Source organism: Protopterus annectens, chromosome 5.part0, assembly GCF_019279795.1.
Source record: "Protopterus annectens isolate FY-2018-M chromosome 5.part0, PAN1.0, whole genome shotgun sequence".
Classification (NCBI taxonomy): domain Eukaryota; kingdom Metazoa; phylum Chordata; order Ceratodontiformes; family Protopteridae; genus Protopterus; species Protopterus annectens.
In genome coordinates, this window is record NC_056735.1 from 170,147,497 (window position 1) to 170,165,460 (window position 17,964).

Sequence of the window (17,964 nt, forward strand, 5' to 3'; positions counted from 1 at the left end):
AACTGGGTCCATGTACACACCCTGCACTTAATGTTTCTGGGACTCTGAACCATCACAGGACTGCTCAAATCAGCTTTCTTAGGACCTTAATATATTCTTTCTCGAAGTCTATGAATGCCCAGTTAGACTCTATCTTCTCAACTATCTGCTTCACTGCAAACATTTGGCTGGTTGTGCAGCATCCTCATCTGAATCTGAACTGCTAATCTTCCATTTTACTTTCTATTATTCTGCATATTCGTTTATTAATCACCATCTCCAAAACTTTCATGCAGTTTGAGGATAGATGTCGATCCATCAACAGCACTTTCATTGAGTGCCATTCGACTGACACAAAAATGAGTCTCAACAAACCTCAGTGGTAAGTATTTTTTTTTTTTTTTTACAGGAGACAAGCCCCTCTGCCTCCATGTGGGGGGGGGGCACCCCCAAACTTAAACATGCCTACACAGAGGACATACAAAAGTAGAAAAATAAGAAAACTCCACTATCAGTGAAACTCATTTTGCTCTTTTCCTGTCAATCATACGGCACTCAAGAAAAGTAGTGTCAATGGACCGAGATGAACCGAAGCTTGATACCTCAGCACTGCCCACAGTTATGAATGTCCCTTTTGTTCTTGTAAAATGACACCAGCATGTTTATTATACAGTCATACTGCTATGAGTACCCTCTGTAGCCATTTCTCCACTAACTCACTCAACATCTTGATCATATCTGTTGTGACTTCATCTCAGCCAGCTGCTTTCCCTGACTTCATTTTCCTTAGTGCTGTTCCTACTTCTTCTATGGTGGTCTCCTACTCTTCTTTTATCATAGATTGTGTCAGGGTAATACAGCTTCTGTGAGGTTTCTTGATATAAAAGCAGACAGAAGTACTGCTTTCATCTCTCTGTGATGTCCAGTTCATATCTAATGTCCAGTGGGGCCTTTTTAAGCCCGGCCATGCATTCCAATTCTCTGACAAGTTCTGGTACCCTTGATAAATGTAAACAGGGGCTTGGCAGATAAAACATTTACAAACAGGGTCCTGGAAGAGGAACCATTTACAGGCTATGTCCATTAAAGACATAGGTGCCAAACCATAGATGAATTTACTGTTCCACACTCAACTGTCCAAGTAACACTTGAATTACTTTAGGGAGGAACGCTGCTTCACATAAATGTGGAGCCTGTTTAAGAGAAGGGGTAGTCTCTGGGATACATACTTGTTTCTCCATTTTGTCCTGTTTATATCACAGGTACAGTTTAAGTCTTCAGAATGGGTAATTCTGGTACTATTTGTTTTGCTGATATGCAGAAGGTCTGTTAGAGTGGGGTCTGACAATGCCTTGTATGCCAGGCATTGATCTCCCCTTAACAGCCTGTAGGAGACAGGATACACGAACAGAGGATTGAGGTGGTCTGCAAAGGACATATTACTTATGCCCCATATTCTTTTAATGAAGAACATCAGTGAATACTTTAGTTGTTGGATGTGCTTGGTTAGGTACATAAAGAGGGCACTCGATGATCTCATGAATGCAGAATACAGTGGAACAATTATCTTATTGGACCTAGATGCCATACCTTTGTTTATAAGTTGCACAGCAGAGAATTATTTCTTCACCAATGTAGACAAATGATGGTCAAAGACTAGATTACTGTCTACATGCGTCTCTAAGTCCCTGACTACTGGGTCAATTCTTAGGAGTGTGCTGTCAATAAGATAGTTACTCAATGGCACTGACACCAGTTTTTTGTTTGTGTCCGTCCTTATTGGAAAACTTTAATGTCGGTGAGGGATTCTATGACTGCACCTAATTTGCAATCATCTTCAAATTTGGTCAGCCAGAGGCCCCTGACATTGGCTCTGACTTCACAGAAGTAGATACCAAAAAGAAGAGGTCCCAGGAATGATTCTTGAGGAACTTCAATGGACACTGACTTCTTTGCAGAGGTAGACTCCCCAGTTCTAACTTACTGGGTCCTGCCAGTTGGCTATCCACCAAGTGACATAGGGATTTATACCTAACTGAACTGCATTTGTTTGTAAGGGAATTGAATTTAAAAATTTTACTTAATGGGAAGGTTGATGTGCCTATTACAAAATGTAAGCAGAAACATTGCTTTGTACCTGTTAGCAAAGCCTTATTGTTTGCATTTCAAAATATGTGTGAAAAGCAGCTTTATGATTTATTTCATAAAGGAAATCTCAAATATTATAACGTTACTCAAGCTGAATTTTCAGCTTTAAAAGAGTTGAGAAATAATGATATTATTAATAAACAGGCCAACAAGGAATGGGCTACTGTAATTATGAATAAGGACAAGTTTTATGAAAGCATGTTACAAATGTCTGATATAAAAAATCTACAACAAGAAAAGTTTCACTATGTTCAGCAATTGATTTATAAACTTAAAGTGTATTTATATTATCTAGAAGTTAATCATTCCTTTTCCTGGATGATTATGCATTTATGGATGTTTCTAATCCAGTTATTCCTATAATCTATGGTTTACCTAAAATTCATAAAAATGTTACTGGTACAATGACACGTATCATTCCAGGCTCTGGCTGGGTTACACACTTTATTTTCATCTATTTAGAAAATAGTTTAAGGCCGACATTGAGTTCTGTTAGGAGTTTTATTAAATATACAAGGGATTTTACTTCTCAGTTACATTTACAGCAACCTAATATGTTGAAAGAAGTTAGTAATGAAATTATATTAGTAACATTAGATGTGAACTCTTTGTTTACTGTGGTTCCAAATGAATATGGTGTACCAGATGTTAGGCAACATTTGTGTAAATTTACCAATAAACCAACTCTCTAAACAGAAATTATACGTCTGTCATTAGGCTTAGTTTTATCTAATAATGTATTTTTAATTGATAAAACGTATTATCAACAGGTTAAGGGAGTTGCAATGGGTACTTCCATTGCTAACACTTATGATAACATTCCACTGTCTATGTTGGGAGAGGAGTATATTTATTTAAAATTTCTAAAGTTTTATAAATGCTTTGTCGAGGACATTTTTCTTATCTGACATGATAGTTTAGATACTTTAAATTAATTAATTATTTATTTACATTCTACTACTACTTTTTAAAGTTTTAAATTTACTATATCTACTACAATATATTTTTAGATATGAATATTTTTATAAACAATGGTGAAATAGGTACTAAAATATTTATAAAAATGTACAAACCTCTCATTATTTGCATGCTCATAGTATGCATCCAAGTTATGTTTATAATGGCACAAATTGTGCTCAATTTTTGAGAGCCACCAGGCTTAATACCATTGATGATGGCTGCTCTTTACAGCTTAATGAAATGTATTTTGAGTTTTATAAAATATGTTATAAGATGGATTTTTTAGATGATAAAGAGAATAGGGTATTACGTAAAAGAAATATTTTAGCTAGACCCTATTTTTCTAAAAGCAGGAAACCACAGACAATTTAGACAACATGCCACTTCTAAATCCCAACTTAGATATTACATTAAATTAATACAAATACCAACACAATTTAAGATTATTATTAAAGATAACTGGTCTATTTTATGTTCCACTATTACTACTGAAGAGATTACTGGTCAACATGCTAATTTTGTATATAAGAAGGAAACAAATTTAAAACAGCAACTTTTTATAAATATTTTAGTTCACCATCTTACATTAATGTTGTAACAAAGGGTACTGTTCGATGTTATGATTGTCAATTCTGTAGTTATATTAATGACAGTTAATAATTATTAATAAATTAATAATTTCAACAATTACTAAAACAGTTTTTACTTTCATTGTTTTGCAACTTGTAAAACTAAGAATGTTCCTTATTTAGCAACTTGCGAATGTTGTACCTGTTTTTATGTAGGTAAGACTAACAGAATGTTAAAGGAACACATACCAAAACATCCTTCTGATATACACAGGAAAATTGACAGTAATGCCTTAGCAAAGCATATTATGGATATGTACGAGTCCCATAAATTTTCTTTTAGAGTTATTAACGTTACTAACAAGAATAACAGGGGATATGATGTAGTATGAAACACTGAGTGCAATGAATACAAGTGGATTAATTATTTCCATGTAGATGCTCATCCAGAGTTAAATGAGACTGTTGGTATTAAACCTGTTTCAAAGAAGAGCTCTTTACACATTTAATGATTTTATTAGTTAATGGTTTTACTGATTTACTTTGGCTGCATTCTGACTGGTTTATTTTTGCTATCTGTGATACTTAAGAACTGACTGTGTTTGCTGTAGTTTCTGAAAGCACTGAAAAAGAGTTTGTCTCAAAAGTTTTGCTGAATAAATTACTCTATATTTTTTTACAGAGTTTGAAATCATCTTTAAGTTCCATTGTGTTGGTATTTATACCTAACTTCTTGATTTTATCAATAATGCCTGTGGGTTGGTAAGCAGGTTGTGGCTGGCATCCCTTATAAAGGAAGGGTGTCTGACAGTCTTCTTTATCTTTGCAACTCAATTGATAAGAGTTTCTTTGTACCATCTGCTGAGTCACTTTCCAGAAGCTGGAAGGGCACCTACGATACCTTCTTCTCATCTACTACAACAATCTCTTGGCTTTGATAGTCAATCAGTACTCCTTAGCCTAGTCAGTTTTTTCTCTCACACTTTTTCCTGCACTCCTTTCTTTTGATGACTTCCAGGACTTTTGCATTCAACCATCAGCTTTCCTTATGTACCTTAACCATCATTCTTCTTCAACTCCACCTATTTAGTGTTCTTCTTGAGAAGCTAAAGCCCTAAGTATTTCCTTGTACTCTTTTGCTTTCTCTGCAGTCAACTTACAGGTTTTCAGCCAAGCCTCTGTTGACCTTAGATCCTTTTCACTTCTTGCAGCCAATTGTGGCAACCAGTGGTTTATGCTCTGAGCTGACTGTTTCACTGGGGATGACTATGTAATTGTGGATTCTATTCCAATGCACTTTCCTTACTAGGAGGAAGTCTATCTGAGTTGCACATTGGCCACTGTTGTATGACATCTTGTGACTGTCTCTCTTGGCAAACCATGGATTGGTCCCCATCAAGCTGTTTGGCAGACAGAATTCTAGAAGACCTCTCCTGTATTCCTGTTGCTCACCCACATGGACCCTAGCAGTCCCCATACTGTGTTTTGTCTGTTACAATATGTGCATTCAGGTCCCATTATCAATACTGACTTATGCTGTTCGTCTTTATCTAGGAGGCCCTGCACCTGCTGCTTGAATGATCTCTTTTCCTCTCTATCATATTATGGAGCACAGGCCAAGATTATGAATACTGCCCCATCTATGAGTCTTTCACTATTTCTGATTACAACCCTCACCACAATTCTTTCACCATTTCTAGTCAGTTCTCACTCTGAGTAGGATCCCAAACCAAGTGACTTGGCTACATTGCCCTTCCATCTTGCTTTCTGGATAGAGATTATGTCCAGCCTATTCCTGACCATCATGTTATCCACTTTGAAGCTGCATCCTGCCAGAGAACCTAGACTGAGTGTAACAACCGTTAGTTCATGGTTGGAAAATTGTTTGATTTACAGCCAGCTTTCATTCAATAGAGCTATATCAGGTAAACCAAGCTCTCAATTCCATACAGGCATTGGCCACAGGTCAGGATTGAACCTAGTACATGGGAAAGAAGGACCTTAACCATTATGACGGCTGAGTCTTCAACAGGTAGGAAGTCAATATACTTTTCAGAAGATACAGAAGGTGGCAGTGAAGACTAGCTCATCATCAAGGGTTGATGTCTGAAGCAGTCAAGTTAAATGATCATGGCACTTGTAGAAAGGTCTCTGGCTCAAATCTAGATACATTTCTAGTGAAAAATAACTTTTTTCTTTGTAAATTTTACCATAACCCTGCATCGAAAATCTAAGCAGGTGGTCACTTAGAGAATCAGTCAAGAGGTAACTTAGTGATTCGGCCAAGACTCCAACTAAATAAATAACATGAGGTGATGCCACAATTCTGTCCAACGTGCTCCGTCTCCAAGGTGCAATGTTCATCTTGGATGAAAGAGTTATTAAACTACAGAAATCAGGAAGCGACTTAGTTGGGGTGCCAATAATCATGGGCATGTTTCTAGTCTATATTTAAGACTCCCTAACACAGTTAACTCATATCTTTTGTTAGATGTTAATCAACATACTGCTTTTTCAGCCAATGTGCCTGGTTTATCAGAGAGAATGGGCACAGTCAGTACTTAGTAACCTTAACTTTTATTTGGACTAACAAAGGCTCTCCTTTCTAGATGCTGGCCTACTCTAACTCTGGTTTTCAGTTGCAAGTCCACTTTTAGCTTACGCAAATGTATGTAGCTACCTGCCTGTTTTAGCAGTGATTCCAGCATCTCATAGCAAGAGCACACTGTAGAATTTCTAGAATGACTAAAGAGTTACCTTACAAAACAAACAGGAAAGTACAGTTGTGTATACTTACCATAAATGAAGATGTTCGAGTGTATTCACTGTTGCAGTCATCACACTTGGGTTATCTGCCTGCAGGTAGCCCTCAGCCGGCCTGAATACCAGAGTCTTCGGATTTCTGCATCGGATGCTGTCGCTTCTTCTATGACGTCAGGTCATCAGGGGTATAAAACATGCAGCCGACGCCAGTACATCAGTTTTTCTTGCCCCAGATGTCAGGTGCCCCCACAATAGGAAGCAATTATATGGTATGGAACACCCCCAGCAAAAATCAAATACACATGACATGATATGATATAATATATTCCAAATAAGAAGGAAAGGTAGAGCCAAGAGACGTCAGGGGGCTGGAGGGAGTGTAACTAGGACTGCAACAGTGAATACACTTGAACATCTACATTTATGGTAAGTGTACACAACTGTAGTATGTTCTTCGTGTTTCACTGTTGCAGTCATCACATCTGGGTTGATTCCCAAAGCCAAGGAAGGGTTATGGCAGTTAAAGAGCATTGGGGCTAGCAATAAGACCCTGTAAGACTGCTGTGGCAAACCCAGCTCTGGATTTAGAAAAGATAGGCAGGTGGTAATGCTTGGTGAAAGTATGTACAGAGCTCCAGGTAGCAGCTTCCAGGATGTCCCTGGTAGGGACTCCTCTGAGAAATGCTGTAGAGGTAGAGGCAGCCCTGGTGGAATGTGATCTTATTCCCTGTGCAGTAGGTTTTCTATGGTGCTTGCAGCAGAAATGAATGCAATTGGCTATCCATTTGGAAATGGTTTGCTTTGAAATGGCCTTCCCCTCTGCCCCTGTAGCAAAACTAACTAGTAGCTGGTCAGATTTTCTGAGAGGCTTAGTTCTGTAAAAATAGAATCTAAACTGTCTGTGCACGTTCAGAGAATGCAGTATCCTTTCCCCCTTACTTTGAGGACAAGGTAAAAAAGTAGGCAAATGAATGGACAGGTTTAGTGCCACACTAGACACCACCTTGGGCATAAAGGATGGATTAGTCCTGAGGGAAACCATGTCCGCATGGAAGATAATGAAGGATTCCACTGCCATGAGGGCCTGCAGTTCAGACACTCTTCTTGCTGAAGTGATGGCTAGATGTAAGGCTGTTTTACAAGAAAGGAATTTCAATTATGCTGTAGCAACTGGTTCAAAGGGGGGGAGAGTGAGTTTTTCCAATACAAAGTTAAGGTCCCAGGCTGCAGTGGGAGCTCTCCTGAGGGGCCTTAAATGTTTGGCCCCTCTAAGGAATTGTTTTAGCAGAGGATGAGAGAAGAGGGGTGGCTCAGTATTAGAAAGTGCTGAAATGGCAGAGGCATGAATCTTAACTCAAGAGAAACCTAGGCCCTTGTGGAGCATTTCTGTTAAATAATCTAGAATATGGTGTAAGCTGGGCACCATTGTGCCCCCCTCCCTGAGCCTGGCTCCAGGAACAGTATATTTTCCACTTTTCAGAATAGGATTTTCTAGTACTAGGCCTCCTTGCCTCAAGAACGACCTCCAGCACCTGCTTACGGAGGGCTGCAAGGGGTGAGCTCAGGGAATTAACCAGGCTGCAAAGTTCAGGGTTTGAAGCTGAGGATGCAGAATCTGGCCCACTTGCTGGGACAGCAGGGAAGGGGTCGATGCAGGTGCCATGGTTGTAGCACTGTCAAACTGCGCAAAAGGGGATACCAGTGCTGGCGTGGCCAGTCTGGGGCAATCAGTATTGTCCTTGGCTTGTCCTGTTTGATCTTTAGTAGCACTTTCAAGAGGAGAGGTAGAGGGGGAAAGGCATAAATTGAGAGGCTTTCCCAGGTAAAGGACAGGGCATCCACTTTACAAGCTTGACTGTGGGGAGTTCTGGTGCAGAATTTGTTCAACTGGTAGTGCTAAGAGGAGGCAAATAGGTCTAGCTCTGGTATCCCACTGTTATACAGTAATTGTGAGGGAGCATTTTGTACAAGGATTCCTCATCAATAGTTACCAAAATACTGTCAGCTTCCACTATAATGTTTTTTATTTTCTTCAAAAAATCCATTGAATTTCTTATGCATGACTTATTCTTTTCTGCTAGAGGTTTCAGCAAGTAATCAAGGTAAATGGCTGTGGCTTCAGTAAGGGAACCTCCACTTGCTACCACCGGTCTATAAGGTGGGTCTTCTCTGTTCTTGTGTGGTTTTGGTATTCCAAAAAAGTAAGGTAAACTTGGGCATAGGCTCCATAAATAATTATAAAGATTTTCAGTGATAAGTTTTTCTTCCCATAATGTGGTGAGATTAGTGTTCCATAAATCATATGCTCTTTTTATGTCATCCATGGTAAATATCTCATAAAATCTGTTATCCTCCAGCATGTTCTCTATCTTTTGGTTGTAGCTAGTGGTATCAGTCACAAGTATACCTCCTCCCTTGTCTGCCTTCATTACACACCTGGATTTATCATTGCCATGTGGAATCCTTGTACACAGTGCTCCCTCACAATTACTGTACAACAGCAGCTATGGAGTCTTTTAAGAAACATAATCAGGGTACACAGGCACAACTGCAAAAGTTAAGCAAGCTCATTAATCTTGTACCGGACTTCAATTTCTTTACTTTCAATGGCAAACACTACAAACAAAAAACTGGTATAGCAATGGGGGCTGCCATGGCTCCCAGCATAGCTAACATAGTCCTGGGCAAATGGGAGGAGGACTGTGTGTTAAACAACACAGATTACATGCAGCATATCACATGCTATTTATGTTTTATTGATGATGTCTTTATTGTGTGGGAAGGTGACCCCTTGCAGCTTGGAGATTTTATCACTTACCTCAAACAACCCCCTTTCCTGAAGTTTACCTCTTCCCATAGCTGTACTTCAACCACTTTCTTAGATATGCAAATTTCCAAGGACACCAACAATAACAGAATCACCACTGATCTATTCAGAAAACCAACGAGGGTTAACTTATTACTCCACAGTAAGTCTACATCCTACAAAAAAACAAGTATAATGTAGTGAAGTCCCAAGGCTATAGATTAACTCGAATTACCACAGAGATGGAACCATTTTTGAGAAACCTGAACAACTTAGAGAATGATTTTTTAGTGAGAGAATATGAAAGTCAGATGCTAAAAAACATCCTGGAACCCATTATAGAACTGAAAAAGACTGAAGCACCTTCACTCAACCTCCCCAAAAGAAAAATGTTAAGTAATTCCAAAGAGAATAACAAATGCAAAAATAGCTGCATCCTGACATACACTTTGGATTGTTACAGTATCAAAAATATTACTGAAGAAAACTGGGACATTGTCACAGGAAACCCTTTTCTGATTAACATCTTAGGTGAAGCCTCATCATTTGTTTATAGGAAGGCCAGGAACATTAGAAGTTTTGTTGAATTTAAACCTAGACCATGTGAGAAAAGCACTAAAAGATGTGAAACTAATTGTACATTTTGTATATGTATACAGCAAGGTGATAGTTTTTATTGCCCTTATTTAAAGAAGATCATTAAAACCAGTGCAGGGGGTGATTGTAACACTAAAAAAGTAATTTACAGGGCACAGTGCAACAAATGTGATGCATTCTATGTGGGCAAGACTGTAAATAAACTCAAGTGTAGGATTTCATGTCATCTGTCAGAAATCCGCTCTGGATGTAAAAATAATGCACTAGCCAAACACCTTTCTCTTCATAAAAGACACACAGGTTTTAAGTTCCAGATCCTGGATCGCATAGACATGGGTGATCTTGAAGGAGACATCCCGAATATTCTGGAAAAACATGAACTCGTGTGGCAATTAAAGCTGAACTCTTTTAGGAAGCCTGGACTAAACTACTACTGTTCAATTAAAAGTGCACTGGAACTTAGAAAATTGCCACATTGTTTACATGACTAATTGTATTTTATTTTATTTTATTTTATTCTACAAATTGGTTTTAAATACCATTTTAAATCAGTTGAAATTTAAGTGTACATTTTGTTTCCATCATCATACATAAATTTTTCTTATTTTTATTTTTTTTCTGGTTCTTTTTTCCACTTTATTAAAAATGATGTGTAATAACAATACTAATTATACAATTATATAGGTTTTTAGGGTTCTTGTACGAAGAAAGCGATCTTTGTAACAACAGGTTATGAAAACAGAAATTGATTTTTACATGCAAAATGTATATGTATATATTTATATATATTTTTTGATTGCCAAAATGAACTAAGGTTGATATATTTCCAGCCATGTAGTATATTGTCTTGGATAAAATCACAGACTTAATAATCTACTTAATAATTTGGTTAAATAAGAGGTACCACATCATTATATAATTTTATTTAAAGTACATAAAGGTTACATATTATTATGACAGCTACTAAGTAGGGCAGGACCAGCTCGAATGTCACACTGATGGGGGAAGGGATGTGAATTTAACATGTGTACCAATAACACTTTGTTTTACAGCACAATAAACCACTCCCATGCCTGACAAAAAGTATATATATATTTAGAAAGCTTGTGAGGAAATTATTACTCTAATTCTTGTTTTACTTGGATCGCTTGTCTGTGTACTTAATAAAGGATTTTCGACTGGAAACAGACTGCCTGCCTTGCTTGGATTACTTTTGAATACTTAGTAATGCTGTACAATTATATATTTTCTATTATTACTTTTTGTTTTGTTTTGGTTTTGACTTAAGACGAGTTTATGTTCGCTACTTCTACTACTATTATCTGATCTGATTAATATACAGTGATTAACTAGAAATATATGGACTGAAAATCTTCCACACAGAGACTGTTTTGCTTTTGGACCCACTACACTTTAGTGGGTTGTTTTGAGACTTCGGGGATACCACAGAGATTACTTGTTTTCAGGACTCCCTTATTGGGATCTGCAGGTAAGCGTCTTTCAAGTCTAGGGTTGCCAGTCAGGCATCCTTGGCTAGCATAGGAAGAAACTGTTGAAGAGTTAGCATTTTTAATTTTGGAACCACCAGAAAGGTGTTGAGAACAGACAGGTCCAGGACAGGATGCCAGGAGTTTTCTTTTCTGGGAACCAGGAACAGTCTTGAATAAAAAACTTGACCCCTTTGTTCTGCTGAGACAGGTTGAATAGCCCTGATACTGAGGAGAGAGAGAACTTGATTTTGGGCCTCTGCCCACTGATCTGGGGGAAGGTCTGGCCATCCACTTGGGGTTGGCAGTAAGTGGAAGTGGAATCTGTACCCTATGGAAACTGTTTAAAACCCATTTGTCCTGGGCAATGAGTTCCCAGTTTTTTGCATGCAGGGCGATCTTTCCTCCGAAGGGAGCAAGTAGCTGAGCAGGGCTTGGAAGAGTTACGGATAAGTCATTGTGCCATTTTTCCATAGGGGGTGGCTTACTACTCCTGGCTTTGGAAGTGGGAGCCCCCCACTGCTTAGATCTGTGCATAGCCTAAGACTGAAGTCCTGGTGGTCTGCTGCTCCTGGATTTGGACTGAGAAGGCCTGGAAGGGACTGGAAAAGACCAGTTCTTTGAACGCCAATGCCTACTGAATCTAGCAGGCTGTACTTGTATGAAATATTTAACAGTTTGCATAGATTTAGCTTTTTCTCCATCCTTTTGAGGACTTCTGCTTTATTGCAAAAACGGCGGTCTTGGTTTAAGGGTGCATCCAGTAATTTAGCTTTGACATGATCTGGCAAATTTTGTTCCTTAAGCCAAGCATGCCTTCTAAGTCCAGACCCAGTGACAGCAGCCCTGCAAGATGATTCTAAAGCATCAAAACCACATTGCAAAGTATGTTTACCAACTTGTTCAGCAGAATGCATTAACTCTTGCAAATCTTTGTGTTCAGCACAGTCAGGAATCAACATCATTTTCTGTTTAAGTAGTCCCATAATATGCTGCTGATACTTTAACATATGAAACTGGCAATTTAAAGCCATAATGGCCAAATTAGCAGAAGTGTATACCTTCTTACCCCATCTGTCTAAAGCTCTAGAGTCCCTATCAGAAGGGGTAAGATTTTTGGCAGTAGTAGTCTTAATGCCTTTTGGTCCTTGGGAAATGGTCTCTGGATCTGCAGTAGGATTCTTGAAGAGGAATTTGTGAGAGTCAGGTACTCTGTAGTACCTGTCAGGTTTCCTGGGAGCTGGAGGCAAAGTGTCTGGGGTAAGGCTGGATTCCAAGAAAACATCATCTACAATATTCAGAACAGGAGGGATAGCTAGAGGTCTGTGTTGAGGCAGGAGTAAAAATTCCCTAAGTCTCATTTTGGACTCAGAATAGTCCTGGCATTCCCAGCGGAAATGCTCCCTAATATGCAAGGTTTCACCAAAAGAAAAATCTTCTGGAGGGAAAGCAGAGGGAATGGAATCATCTGCATCAGAATCCTCATAACTAGATAAGGATAAATCCTCGTAGTCAGAAGGAGCAGAGATATCAGATTCCTGATCAGAAGAATCAGAAAGAGAATTCGTTCTAGGTCTCTTAGAGGGGGAAGGCTATCTTCCCCTAATTAAGGTAATAAGGTCTTCAGCCATTCTAATCATTTGTTTTTGAGGTATATGGGCCTGAGTATGCGGCTTGGATATTGGTTTTCTAGGTGTAGTGCGAGCTTTAGGCCTGAGGAATTTGGCATTTCTATCTCAAAATGAAGTCATCGGTTTAATATGAAAGTCAGTAGGCCTGAATACACCCTCAGAAGCCAGTGCCTGCACAGCGGCTCCAGACCCATCCAAGGTAGAGACATCCGCAGATTCCACAGTCGAAGAAGCATTTCGCTGCATACCAAATTCCTAATGGGTCTCAGTATAGGCCTGCGAATCTGTAGTAGTGGGTATCAGGGGCTGCAAAAGTGCCTCACTGAGTACCGGCAGGCTGGAGACTAGCTTAACGGAAGCATTGTTGGCAATTTTGGATCTATGTGGTCTGTCTCTGTCTTTATCCTTAACGTTTTTTTGGAAGATCAGTAGTCAGATGGCTTAACTAAGCCATTTCGGGGTATGGAGATCAAAAACGAAAGTATTTAGCTACACAAATAGCCCGACGACGAATAGTTTGGGCGTTGAACAAGGCACAAAACCGACAGCGAGGTACGTTGTGGTCTGGGCCTAAACAGGTGACAGAGTACGAATGAAAATCTTTATGAGGTATTTGCTTTCCACAGGCAAGACAATTGTTAATTTTTTCTGACATCAGTTAGAGCATGAAAAAGGATCCTCAACGGGGTACTTATCTTTTTGAAGACTTCAGGTCTGAAACTCGAAAACGAAAATTTCAGGAGTCGGCTGACTGGCACTTGCAAACTGCTTCTGCTTCTGGCACCGCACAGCTAGAAAGACTGATGTAATGGCATCGGCTGCATGTTTTATAGCATTTATATCACGTTATCGAAAGATGAACATAGCGAACGCTATTTCATCGGCCCCAAAACATCTAAACATGAAAATATCGAACATTCAGCACAGCAAATTTTTTTCCCATGGAAAAAATTTGTTGCTCCAAAACACACACACAACACAAGCACATCAAACAAACAGCAACCACACACATGCACTTAAATTCCTACATCTAACGCTACACTAAACTAAACATACACTACTATCTACCCACTTACCTTAACCCAAACCCTAACCCTAAGGTCCGTCACTATCGCACACTCACCTAACCCGCACCCTAACCCTAACTCACTTAAACCGCCCCAACACTAAAGTCGGTCACTATCGCACACACGCCTGACCCACACCCTAACTCACTTAGCCCGCCCCTAACCCTAATGTACAAACAATCGCATGCTTACCTGAACCCAACCCGTAACTTTCCACCACAGTGCTAAGAATAGCGAAGCCACAGAAATGGCCAACCAAATTCTTCCCAAGGAAAAAATTTGCTGTTCTGCAGCTTCGCTATTCTTACCGTTCGTTGAATAGTATTCGATATCAGAACATTCACAGTTTTAATACTTCGATGTTCTGATATAGACCCTTTTTATACCCCTGACGACCTGACATCATGGAAGAAGCGACAGCATCCGACTCAGAAATCCGAAGACGCTGGTATTCAGGCCGGCTGAGGGCTACCTGCAGGCAGATAACCGAAATGTGATGACTGCAACAGTGAAACACAAAGAACATTTAGTACATTTACAGAGAACAGTTGTCACTGGTGACACTATTCTCTGGATTCTCTGACTGGATGGGAAAAAAATCTTCAAAACTAAGTCTTGCCAGATGCTCACACCATTATTTTATTTGCTTGCCAGATGCTCACACCATTATTTTATTTGCTATCCTGTAGGGTAATGTCACTGAAATCAGGAGCCATGTTGCTTTTGGAAGATCCTTGCAGCCTATAATTTTTTTTTACAGCACATTAATCAACGAATGTGAGAAAACAAAAAAAAATTGAAATTTGCTTTTATATTCCTTGTAAGTGTGACCACTTTTACACTGTTTAGTTCCAAACTTATGCCATACCTACCAGTCTGTCTTAGTGTATCTGTTTTTTGCTAAGATCTGTGTGTGCGTATGGGAGGAGGTGTAGTAACGACAGATCTTCACTTTTCAGATGGCCCAGTGCAGAACAGTTTTCTGCACCATATAATGTGGAAGTTGCACAGCTGTAGGGGCTGTATCCAGGGAACAGCAAACAATTAAGTAAATGACACATTTGTAAACAATCAGTTTTACCTGTGAAAGAAGGAAATCCTGTAGTTCCTGTTCCTGATGTGAAAGTACAATAACTCTGCCATCTCGGTGTACAACTCTGATATGTTCTACCCCAATATTCAGCTGCAGTTGAATGGACCTTTAAAAACACAACAGAAAAATGTTACCTATAACCCTAACGTATCTAATCAAACACAGTAAAAGTAATCTTGAAGTGTTTAATTAAAGTAAAACGCAAAAAGAATAAAGTGATCCACCAGAAGTAACTGTAAACAGATATATACTTATGTCTTGATTCATATACAGTCATATCCCTTCAGCACGCATAACTCCCATTGTAACTATTATGCTGATAACGGATACCTCAGAATTTATACTGTAGTTAGGGATCTGGGACCCTACATCAACAATGAACTGTCCTTTGAGCACTGTGTATCCACAGCTGTAATGAAGTACTTTTTTCAATGCACAGTTTATATTCAGTCCAGATCCAGTGAGTTAATCATTCGACTATATTCGGCACTCATTTGGCCAGTCACTGAGTATAACGCCACTTTCAGTATGTACCTGTCCAAACACTTGTCACAACTGGAATGACCACAACTCTTTCACACTAAAAAAAAAAATAATAATCAAAGGCCTAAATTGTAAAAACTATGCAGACTGTCTCAAAGTCTTGTCCCTCTTCTCAGTATCACACAAACTACTGAGAGGTGACCTGTGTCTTGTATACAGAGTTTCAACAGACCCTATTTTGTCACACCTGTTACACATTTGCAAATCAAATGGTATCATAACATCTGCTCAAGGGATCTCAATCTCTTTTACAAAATAAATACAACATGCTGGAGGGACAAGAATGTATTACAGAGAATACTGCTATTATGGCACCATCTTCCACTCCACATACAGCAAAGCACTTCCCTTAATCTAGGCAACCATAATTTGGACAAATGGGTGGGTAACTGCAAATTTAACCCAGGTTTAGCATCACAGTCCATCACACATAGGAGAGACATGTAAATGTCCCAACATATCCTTGTTTGGCCAGTCTGGTTAACTGGATGCAAAACATAAGGGTTAAAAACTACCAGTGGTATTTAAGGCTAGACTTCTTAAGATCCTCATAGATAAATAATAAACAGTCTATTAAGTACCCTAGACCTACGTAGTCAGCATATGGGCTGATCTGCAAAATGCAACTGTTGGGATTTCCTCCTCCAATATTCTCAGGCTGACATAAATGTAAATCGTCACATATTTCTGAACTGAGAGGGTGCATGCTCCATCAGCTGCCATACATCATAACATCATGATCTTGGCTAGGACAGCATGCTCAGCATCTTTGTTAATCGGTTTGAATATCACCAACTGAGTGAGCACAATCTGTAAATCAGAAAATACAAATCATTCAAGAATACAGAATTCAATACATACTTGACTCACAGGAAAGTTTATCTGCAGCTACAGGATACAGAGGGTTCCAGGAAGGTAGGTAACAAGTGCCCATTGCAGAAGGCTTCCCAAAATATCAACTGACATGTTAAGTAAAAATCATAATAATTAACTTTTCAAGCACCTGTTATTTGTAATAATTTTAGGAAGTTGATCTTGAAGTTGTACAGCTTACTTGGCAAATAAAACTGAATGCCACCTGGCCAAAATGGTCACATGGACACTAAATGTGCTCTAAATGCATACAGCACTAAAGCAATAACAGACGACGTGGTGTGGTATACTGAAGGTTTACCCACGGTTGGTATGGTTAAAGCACGAGGGCGAAGCCCGAGTGATTAAATAAAGCCAACCATAGGTAAATTTCAATATACCACAACCATGGAGTTGGTTATTGCTATTATACAATGACACTATTTATAAAAAAAAATACTTTTTTGTGTCTTTCGGCTTTTCCCGGTTAGGGGTCGCCACAGCTGAACTCCGGTCCGCTAATGATTGGCAGTAGATTTTTATGTGCTGGCTTGCCGGGCCTAACGCACAACCTTCAACGAAGGAATGTCCATGCACGCATGTCGCCACACAGAAGATGCTCTAACTGAGAATCTAACGGGCAACGTCTAACTGTGAGGCGACAACGCTACCACAGCACCACCACCGCAGTCTGAAAAAAAAATACTTACTTTTCTTAAATAATGTCTTTGTATAACGGCACATTACTGTTCTTCCGCTGGTTGTAGTACACTGCTTCCCTGTTTTGATGTACTGAGCATGCGTATGGGACTTGCGTCCCACGCATACCCAGTACATCAATGCTTAGAAACGGAAGCAATGGAGAAAAGAAAGTCTCTGTTGCTCCGTTTTTTCTTTGTTCTTTGTTTAAAAAATATATATATTTTGAGGACTTTATACCAACGTAAAAAAGGTCCAGGTGACTGGACCTATTTTTCATTGGTATATTGTGGGATTTACAACAGGCACTCTGGCCAATCAGCATGCACGTTTTGGAATTTTAATGGGGGGGTCATTGTATAATAAATAGTTTTTAATTATACACTACATATTACTCTTTTTTTATATTAGCATGTTTTATTCTGGAACAAGTGTGTGTCACTCGTTTTCCCTCCTCATTTTAAACTAAGTGCTCCAAAAGACCAACAACAAATCCAACAAATCACGGCCCAAAGAAACCAAAAAATAAAACTGTAACCATTTATTACATAAATAAGGCAAGAACTGTACTTAGAAACAACACTAAGCACTTTTGTCCATTACAACATGAACTTCTTCAGACAGTCTCTTCAAGTTATCCTAAGATTTAAATACTCACTAAAAATGTGATGGATTCCCTCCTATTTTACTCATCAGATCTTCAACATCTCATCACTGACTCAATTTAGTCTCATAGAACAAAAGCAATAAGGTAATGTTTAATTGTATAA

General features: G+C 39.0%; 1 protein-coding gene across 1 annotated transcript in view; it reads right to left on the reverse strand.

Annotated features, from left to right (window-relative positions):
- MED17 (mediator complex subunit 17) overlaps positions 1-17,964 on the reverse strand; it is a 717,849-nt gene that overhangs the window by 70,250 nt on the left and 629,635 nt on the right. The window contains exon 10 of the mRNA XM_044072197.1: positions 15,089-15,206. Within this exon, the coding sequence (XP_043928132.1) occupies positions 15,089-15,206 (118 nt within the window). The remainder of the gene's footprint in view (positions 1-15,088; positions 15,207-17,964) is intronic.